This window comes from Centroberyx affinis, unplaced genomic scaffold (genome assembly GCF_046629955.1).
Source record: "Centroberyx affinis isolate AG114_WGS23_722 - 3 ecotype Tasmania unplaced genomic scaffold, CSIRO-AGI_Caff_v1 ptg001705l_1, whole genome shotgun sequence".
Classification (NCBI taxonomy): Eukaryota; Metazoa; Chordata; class Actinopteri; order Beryciformes; family Berycidae; genus Centroberyx; species Centroberyx affinis.
In genome coordinates, this window is record NW_027280118.1 from 24,987 (window position 1) to 35,000 (window position 10,014).

Below are 10,014 nucleotides of genomic sequence, written 5' to 3' on the forward strand. Positions count from 1 at the left end.
AATGAGGTCGAACGGGACAAAGGTAGTCGGTCAGAGGGAGAGAGAGAGAGAGAGACAGAGAGAGAGAGAGAGAGAGAGAGATAGGGGATGAAACTTATTCTTCTAAAAAGAGATAGGAGGGAGTTTCGTTCCAGGATGAGTTATTCATTTGTGGAAAAAAATAACAAGCGTTTCTTATCCTTTATGCGTGTGTGTGTGTGTGTGTGTGTGTGTGTGTGTGTGTGTGTGCGTGTGTGTGTGTGTGTGGAATATGCTCCTTTGATTTTGCTCTGTGTGAGAAAATTCGACCCTGATGATCATTCAGGCGTACAGTCAGCCTGTGCGTGACCCTGTGTGTGTGTGTGTGTGTGTGTGTGTGTGTGTCTTACCCTGTGTGTGTGTCTCTGGTTCACTGCTTCGGGGACTGCTGCGGAGTCGTCTCTCCGGCTTCTTCCCGCCTGGACTGCTGACTCCGCCCCCCGACCCCACCGACCCCAGCGACGGGGCGTGTGATTTGTTGCTGCATCGAAAACAAATCGCAAACGGAAATCAATGTTATTTCCCAGCAGAAGTTTTAATTCAGGAACGCCTCACCTCTGGACCTTGACCATATTTGTGATCAGGAACAAATGACAAACAAAACCACTGACCCCCGTGACTCGAGTGAGGGAGCACATGAGCTGATGCTGATGCTTAAAAGGAAATAACCAAATCAATGTGTGTTATTCATGAGCAAAGTTATCAGTGTCTCAGTAGGGATTTGTTGCGAAACACACACACACAAAAATTTATTTGTGGGCAAAATTAAGAGGAAATACTCTTCAGTATAAAAGCTCACATTCCTCTAACCCAAGACAGTTAAATCAATTTTTTTGTGAACATGAACAAAAATCCCAAAACTAAACATCCCACGAGGAGAACTATCAAACAGATCACAACAAAATCAGTACTATTTGTGAGTTCGGTTTAAATTACACAAGATTACCATTAAATGTCAACAACCTTAAAGGAATACACAAAGGTTTGGGGAAATTGATCAACCCGCCCATTAAGTAATGAGAACATAAACACTGAGTTTTTAGTAATTGAAAGATTGTTGTAGATTCATGCATTTTAAGAAATAAATATCATTAACTCAATATAGTTGATGTAGCCAGGTTTATTTTTTCAGGTGAGCAACCTTATAATCATCCACAAAGCAGTGATTTTTAGCTGTACACAGTCTCCCATCACCCACCACCTATTGAAACAGGGAAAGTAGTCCCTTGTAGTTCAAAAAAGTTATTGAGCTATTTTTACATCATATTTAATGTAAATTATGCCAATCTCCTACACAAAACTGCCAGACTTAGCCATATATCATTTAAGATTACGTTCCATTTGTCTTTAGAATTGCTACAAGTTAGGGCTGGGCGATATGGTTGAAATCAATATCACGATAATCATAAGGATTTTTCTCGATATCAATATATATCACGATATGGTTCATGTATGCAAAATCATGTTAAATAATCAAATGAATGTTCATCTCATTGAACCGAATGGTGATGTTAGGTGTGATGTCAAACAAAACTGAAATATTCAAATAAAATTCCTACCAAACCTCATTTTATCAGAGTTTTTAAGTAAAATTTGCTTGTCATCATCAATTTAGACAGCAGAAATGTGTGTCACGATATTAAAATATCTTCATATCATCACGATATGATTCCACTGAAAGACGATAAACGATAATATTGAATTATCGCCCAGCCCTACTACAAGTTCTCATTTTTTCATTTTTGAGATATTGATAGTCATCTACTATCACTCAACATAAGTGTTAACATTCAGTATTTAGGCCATGGCAGCACTGTGCTCACCTGTATCCGTTGTGTGCTGGCCCCAGGCTGCCCTTGTAGAGAGTCGAGGGAGGGGAGTTGAGTCGGTTCTGTCTCTCTAGCTGTCTCTGTTCCTTGATCTTTTTGGGCTGGGGCTTACTGTAAGTCTCTTCTCTGCCTATGTAGTTAGACATCCCATACACCGGGATGATTTCTGGAGCATGAGGAGGAGAGGAGAGGAGAGGAGAGGAGAGGGAAACGGACACGGAAACGGAAACGGAAACGGAAACGGAAACGGAAACGGAAACGGAAAGGGAAAGGGAAAGGGAAAGGGAAAGGGAAAGGGAAAGGGAAAGAAGGGAAGGGAAACAAGATACATTTATGATCAGTGATCCAGTGGCAAATAAAGGTGAGTAAAGAATGACCTAGAGTCATTGATCATCATGACTCCAATATGAACAAATATCAGCTGAATTTTCAGAAAAGCAACTAACTTAAGCATTCATATTCTATTTTTTCCAATAATTTATCCTCAGATGATTACTGGAATGTCTAGGCCTTCTATGAATTTAAATTCTATTCTGAAAACAAATAGATGTTTAGGTGGGTTTATTTTTTTTTTTTGGACTAATATTGAGCCTATCCATCAACTTTAATAAAGATTAATTTAATTGGCAGTGTAATTCCAAAACAAAGCTCCACTCCCCCAAAAATGTTTGTATTTACAAATGTGTTTATAAACGTTGCTTGGAGCTCTGAATCGACACAGTCTTGACAAATCTCATATCTACAATGGATTTTTAATCCCAAACACAGCCATCGATTTGAGGGTTGAAGGGAAGAGTCCGGTCGATAAGTCAGTACCTGGATCGCCGTACATGGGGGGAAGGTGGTGCTGGTAGTACTGGTGGGGGGGCAGCTCCCCGGGGCTGACAGGGGGGTAGAAAGAGTGGGAGTTGGGGATGAAGTGGGGGTGGGTCAGGTAGGGGGGCAGGTGGTGCGTGGGCGACAGGGCCGGAGAGTAGGAGGGGGGGTAGCACTCTGGAGACTGGGGGGTCACCACCACCCGACGGACCCCTGTGTTATCCTCCAACACCTAAGGGAGACACAGAGAAGGCAAGGAGGGAGTGGGGGGAAAAGGGGGGGAAAGAGAAAGAAGGGAAGGGAAGGGAGGGGAGAGAGGATTCAAAAATGTGTTTCTGGAATTTCACATTTAACGCTACACTAGGCAGCTTGGCACGTTGGCAGCTGCAAATGGTAGCAAGGTGAGGTGAGAGTTTAAAAAATGTTAACTTCAATACCCAGAAATCAAGTAATTACACACAACACGCTCATGTTTACCAACCCAGCTAGCCTGTGATGCTTTATACCAAAGGAAAGAGAGAGAGAGGAAAAAGATCTAATGTTGGTCTCCTGTTTAGGAGACAGTTTGTATTTTTTGCTCTGTTTCAGTTCATCGCTTTCTTTGGGAGTGTATGTAGGCCTAAATTACTTTTCATTTGGGCAAATAGGACACATCTACAGGGTCTCAATTAGGGGAAGATGGGATGCTCTTCTTTACTGCAGCTCCACTTTGAGATTTAGGCTGATACGACTGGTGTATATTTACATCAAAATCTTGCCTAGTGCTGATTCAAATAAATCTATTCCAAAACACTTTATCTCCATTTTGGAAAAATATAACCAAAAGTTTATTATTCAATGTTTCTAAAGCACAGTTGGTCCAGGCCGTGTTACAATCTGTCAACCGAAGACTTAAATTACCTGTTATCCTCCAAAGAATACCACAATTTGTTTCAATTTTTTTGCTGTCAATCATTTTGTAAGAGTAGGCGTCCTGTTTCTCAAACACTGCATATCGAATTTAGGAATGAAACGCTTCATTTGTTTAACACCCGAGAGTAACATTGTGCGGACGGGACACTTTGGCCCTTTAAATGGTGGAAACAACCGCAACAATGTTGTCATCACAAAGTCTGCAGATTTCAATGACAACAGGATTCAAAGAACTGCCTCGCATTAACATAGATTCCATACATCTATTCACATTCACATTCATGCACCGGGACACAGACACACACACACACACACACAGACACACACACACACACACACACACACATTCCATCTATTCAGACACTTTCACAGGCCTGCATTCCAAGCAGAGAGCAAACACACACTCCCTGCAGAGAGGGGAAGTCATCTGCTGGTCCTTAACAACAACAACAACGCACATGCACACACACACACACACACACACACATATATATATATTCACACATACTGAGAGGCAAGACAGGGATCAACAGAATCAGTGCCAGAATACGAGAGAAAGAAAGAAAGAAAGAAAGAAAGAAAGAGAGAAAGAAAGAAAGAAAGAAAGAAAGAAAGAAAGAAAGAAAGAAAGAAAGAAAGAAAGAAAGAAAGAAAGACGAGAGAGAGCATAGAGAGAGCAGAGAGAGAGAGAAAGTGAATGGTCAGCAGGGGAGGAAGAGGGTTACAGAACTAATCCGAGTGAGAAAAACAGAGATAGAGGGGGAGAAGAAGAGGAGGAGGAGGAGGAGCAGAAAGAGGGGGCCCCCTCTCTGCCCCCCCCCCCCTTCTCTGCTGCAGAGGAGGAAAACAGAGTGTTTACAGGAAAACAAGGCCAAAGTCCCTGCCTGAGTACATGTGGACACGACCTACACACACACACACACACACACACACTCACTCTTCATTACATATCTACTGGCAAGGACTAACCACACACACACACACACACACTCAAATTCCAATTCGTATTTACTGGCAGGGAGCTACACACATGCACACACAAACACACAACCTCACACCCCCACAATCACAAGCAAACGCCATCTACACACACACACACACACACACACACACACACACACACAAAATCCATCTGTGAATATGCTACTTTCCCTCACCCCAATACTCTTTCTTTCTCCATCCATCCATCCATCCATCTATCCCCCCTTTTACCCCCCTACCCCCCACCCAGTGCCTGTCTCCCCTATCAGGCTTGTTTATGTAAGAGTGACAGTGTTTCCCGCTCTCACTTGGCCCAGTCCCTACTAACACACACCCACGCACACACAAACACACACCCACGGTGAGCCAATGACCTGACTGCCACTGGCACAGGAACACAACCCCCCACACACACACCACACACACATTTGTATTACTATACTTGTGAGGACATTCCATTGATGCCCTAACCTTTGACCCCACCACACCAGTGAATGCCTTTAACCTCAACCTAAACCAACCCCCTAACATCTAAGGCAAAATATCCCAACAAAATCCTCACTTTGGAAGATTTTGGGTATTGGGTAGAAGACACATACACACATACACACACACACACACACACACACACACAGAGGACAGAAGCCCAAGAAAAACTGCCCCCCCCCCCTGACTCCCCAAATTCAGCGCATTCCTGCCTGGTGCTGAGTGGGGGGAGGAGGCTGCCTCAGGAGGTCCAACGCCTGCTTCGGTCTTTCTGTGTGGCTCGACCATATCAGTGCACATGTAGCTGTCCAAGTAGCTTTGCATTCATGAATACGGTATGAATGTTCACGACAGTGCGTGAACACACATGCACCATTACAGCTTTCAAAGGATGACGGCAGCAGATAATTTCTTCTATACTACAAGGTTCTGTTTTGAGAGGGCTCTTGTATTTTCTCTCTATCTATCCAGCGTCATCATTATTATCGTGTTCTCTTTACATGTGGTTGGCTTTCAATGTCATTTGGATATATTTATACTGGAGTCACTGGAGGATGAGTTATAGATGTGACTATTTTTGGACGTCTTCTGATAGTCTTTCCTTGAAATTCTCCATTTAACACAGGTAAAAATCTCTTCTTTCAGCCAATCCTCAACAGAATTGCGTCTATGTAACTGCGGCGCTGTCTGTGTTGTTTTAAATTTCAGGTGGTGCACAACCTCAGTTTTGGTCATGTTTTGGCTGTTATTACGTCATTTTGACGCACGCTCTCTCCACCACATTAATTTCTGCATGAAGCATGAACCAGACATGAGTCCTGGACTGGACTGTAGGAGGTTGGCAGCGGTGGCACCAGTCGACCAGCAGCAAATCAGCAAAAGCAAGTAAACAACACAAGAGAAGAAAAAAATGCCATAACTAGTCACTTCTTCAGCATTAAAATCGTATTTTTCTTAACACGAGTGAAAGATTATGCCCATGGCGTGAGTCATTTCTACTTGTTTCCAATGCAGCTTCACTAGTTTGCAGGAATTTTCTAGAAACAACATCTTAATACAAGCCAGAATAAGGCAGGATAGCACCAATAAATAACACTCGATTTAAGAAAATTCTTGAAAACAGTTGATTTGCTTTGGAAACAAGTGAAATTATCTCACTCCACTGGCAGATTTTTTCACTTACAGCAAGAAAAAAGAAGATTTGAAGGTTCAATACTAAAGCAAATCACTTGTTCAGGACGACACTCTCTGCAGCAAAGAAACCGCTGGATAATTAAATGCAGTTGTTGATCTCTCTCCGTTGGTCTCTCTCTGTATCTCTCTCAACTCTTTTAGATCTCTCTCTCTCTCACACAAAGACAGAATGAATATAAAAAAATATGTCAAAGAATATCAGAATGAGATGAAAAAGAACACACACACACACACACACACACACACTAACCTGTGAGATGTATCCCGGGGGCACGTGGATGGGGGGGATTGACCCATTCGGGGACATCATGGGGACCTCAGCAGGACCTGCAGGGGAGGAGGAGGAGATTTATTTATTTAACCAGGCAGCTCGACTGAAAGCAAATTCTCACTTACACTCGTCAATCAGCAGTACACATGCAGGGACACAAACACACACACACACAGAGACCCACAGTCACACACACAGCAGGTCATGGCAGTGTGTAGTGAGACGGTACAGATGTGTACTTTAGAACGGCCTTATTCCAGTGTGTTAACCTGTGTGTTCACCTATGGAAAAGCACTGTAAGTACACAATAACACTGTGTAAGTACTTGGAAATGCAATAAAACTGTGATAACATTTGGGGCAGGAGGCAACTGGTTGTACTAACATAGTATTGTATACTTATTTACAGGGTTAATACACAGGTTAACACACTGGAATAAGGTCATTTTCGTAAAATGTCATCTACAGATGCAATAAATGACTTTAGCTCGGGAGTAAAAACTTCATCACTCCAATGTTTGTCTTGGTACTTAAAGACCAAGATGGAAATAAGCTTTTGAGCTTGATTGTTTTATCTTTGGTCATTTTTTAACCAAGTCTTTCTACTGGAATGTCATGTGGTATATATATTATCAAATAAATTCAATCAACCAGTTATTTGAGTTGGAAGCTTTTGTTCTGAGCAACATTCATGACCCCTTGGCGCCATAAAACCCCTTCAAAAACCGCTTGCATGACCTCAAAAAGCGTGTGGCACATAAATCTAAATATAAGGCATTATGTTCCTCTAATTCCAGTAAAAGCGGATTGAAAGCGATGTGAGAGGTGGGTGATGTTCACATTCGGCAGTAGCATCATGATAGATGTATGTACAACGGAGGGCACATGACCGCCTCCCGAAAAGACGTCTGTCTGCTCCGAAGAAGACGAAAGAAAACATAATAGAATTTGCAGACTGAAAATGATGTTGACTTTTCCACTATGCATGTCTCCCCTGCATTTCTCCCTCCGTCGCTCCGTGGTGGAGGTCTACGGCTGCTAAAGTCGTTGGGACCCCGTTGGGACAGCTGGAGGCAGACCTGGCCTCAGAATAAATCACATCGAGCACACACACACACACACACACACACACACACACACACACACACAGAGACAGACAGAGGCAGCCCCCCCTGCCACCCGCTCATAAATGAACACTTATGCAAGAATGAACACAAATATCGCAACGTTTTCTGGTCATGTTGACACCAGTCAAACGTCAGTCAGGAGGCCACAACTCCATCACTCGAAAAACCCTCCATTCCTCTTTTCATCCCTCCCTTACTCCATCTCTCCTCTCTCTGCTTTCCTCTTTCCCTCCACTGTCTCTGTCCCTTCCACTATTCCTCCCTTCATCCTGCCCTTCCTTCCTCTCTCCCTCATTCTCTCCCTTCCTCTCTCTCTCCCTCCATCCTGCCCTCCCTTCCTCTCTCCCTCCATCCATCCTTCCCTCCCTCTCTCTCTCCCTCCATCCTTCCCTCCCTCTGTCACTCAGCACTCAAAAATCTGGTCTCCCTCCATTCCTCTTTTCATCCCTCCCTTACTCCATCTCTCCTTCTCTGCCTTCCTCTTTCCCTCCACTGTCTCTGTTCCTTCAACTGTTCCTCCCTCCATCTTTCTTTCCCTCCCTGTCTCCCTTACTTCAACTATTCCTCCCTTCATCCTGCCCTCCCTTCCTCTCTCCCTCATTCTCTCCCTTCCTCTCTCCCTCCATCCTTCCATCCTTCCCTCCCTCCGGCGATTACTCACTTGATCCTTCCCTCCCTTCCTCTCCTCCTCCCCTCAGCTCTTTCTCCCTCCATCCTTCCCGTACTCCCTCCCTCCTTCCATCCCTTCTTCACTAACTTCAACTATTTGTCCATTCATTCTTCCCTCTCTCCCTCACTTCAACTATTACTCACTTCATCCTTTCCTCCCTCCTTCTCTCACTCCAACTATGACTCATTCAGTCCTTCCCTACTTTCATCTCTTCATCCTTACCTTACTCTCTTACCCCCCCCTCCCACCCCCCACCCCCCACCCCCCTCTTCTTCCATCCCTCCATCTCTCCCGCCTTCCTGACCTCTCATCAGCCAAACAAACAGGTAACAGTACAGTAAACATACACACACACACAACCGGAGCACAAGTCTGCAGCGTGGGCTAGTGCCTGTGTGTGTGTGTGTGTGTGTGTGTGTGTGTGTGTGTAGTGACTAGGTCACAGGTATGGAGAGCGAGACAGAGCTCTTTCAGTCCTGTCTGCTCCCCTGCTATGGGGCACTGAGAGGGATATGAAAGTCTTCATTGAGTATAAGGTCACAGCATAGGGAGAGCGCACACACACACACACACACACACACACACACACAGAGTACTTTTCTAAACCTCTTTCCATCACTGCTCATACACTTTCACTCTTGCTCACACACTGTCCCAAATACACCCTCTGTCTGCCTGTCTGTCTGTCCCTCTCTCTCTCTCTCAGACACACACTCTCTTGGCAAACAGACGTGTGTTTGGACAGTCTCTGCTGCCTCTGTGCTCTTCACTCAGCAAACAGCAGCATTCCTCTGCTCACACACACACACACACACACACACACACACAGTACATTCCCATCCCCGGCCTCCAGGACTGGACCCAACAGGCCCAACTACCCCCCACCACCTCTCCCCTCCCCCAAATACAAGACACTCTTTGTCCTGCTATCCCCCCTCTCTCTCTCTCTCTCACACACACACACACACACACACACACTGCTGTAAGTCATATAGTATTAGACTGACTTCCATTTAGAAATTCAGAGGATAATCAAGCAGCTGCATGTGTGTGTGTGTGTGTGTGTGTGTGTGCAAGTGTGTGTCAGTGTGTGAGTATGTGCACGTACACACATATAAGTGAGTGTGCTCCAGGATCCACATTATAATAACGTCACTCTCTGGTCTAGCCTCCAGCTTTGCCCTTTAAGCACCGCAAACAAAGTCACGGCTTCCTCTACCTAATCCTGCTGGAATCCCAGACAACACATCTAACACCTGTACGCCCACCTCATACACACACACACACACACACACACACACACACACACACACACACACACACACCCCTCCTGCCCTCGTCTCCCATATGTCGATCCTTCCGCTTCCGACTGCTGGGGAGGTCAGGTCAGAGGTCAGTTATGAGGTCATTTCCTGCCTGTGGCATGACATCACACGTGAGTCAGGAAATGAAAGAGTACCTGGCATGTATAACCTGGGTTACACATGAGGGGGTTCCATGGGGCCCCCGGCTAAATGAGGAATAGTTCAGTTTCACTATAAGGAGGAGCACCTGTATAAAAGCCAGGCTCTGTGTGTTCATCGTTTGTTTGTTTGCAACACTTTTTGCAGTGTGCAATGCTAGGGCTGCAACTAACAATTATTTTCATTGTCGATTAATCTGTCGATTATTTTCTTGATTAATCGATTAGTTGTTTGGTCTATAAAATGTC

General features: G+C 44.5%; 1 protein-coding gene across 1 annotated transcript in view; it reads right to left on the reverse strand.

The window, feature by feature from the left end:
* LOC139651686 (fibronectin type III domain-containing protein 3B-like) overlaps nt 1–10,014 on the reverse strand; it is a gene marked incomplete at its 3' end in the record, with an annotated part of 54,424 nt that overhangs the window by 24,821 nt on the left and 19,589 nt on the right. Inside the window, exons 3-6 of the mRNA XM_071528702.1 lie at nt 6,487–6,563; nt 2,664–2,895; nt 1,842–2,013; nt 369–499 (exon numbers count right to left, since the gene is read on the reverse strand). Of these exons, the coding sequence (XP_071384803.1) occupies nt 369–499; nt 1,842–2,013; nt 2,664–2,895; nt 6,487–6,563 (612 nt within the window). The remainder of the gene's footprint in view (nt 1–368; nt 500–1,841; nt 2,014–2,663; nt 2,896–6,486; nt 6,564–10,014) is intronic.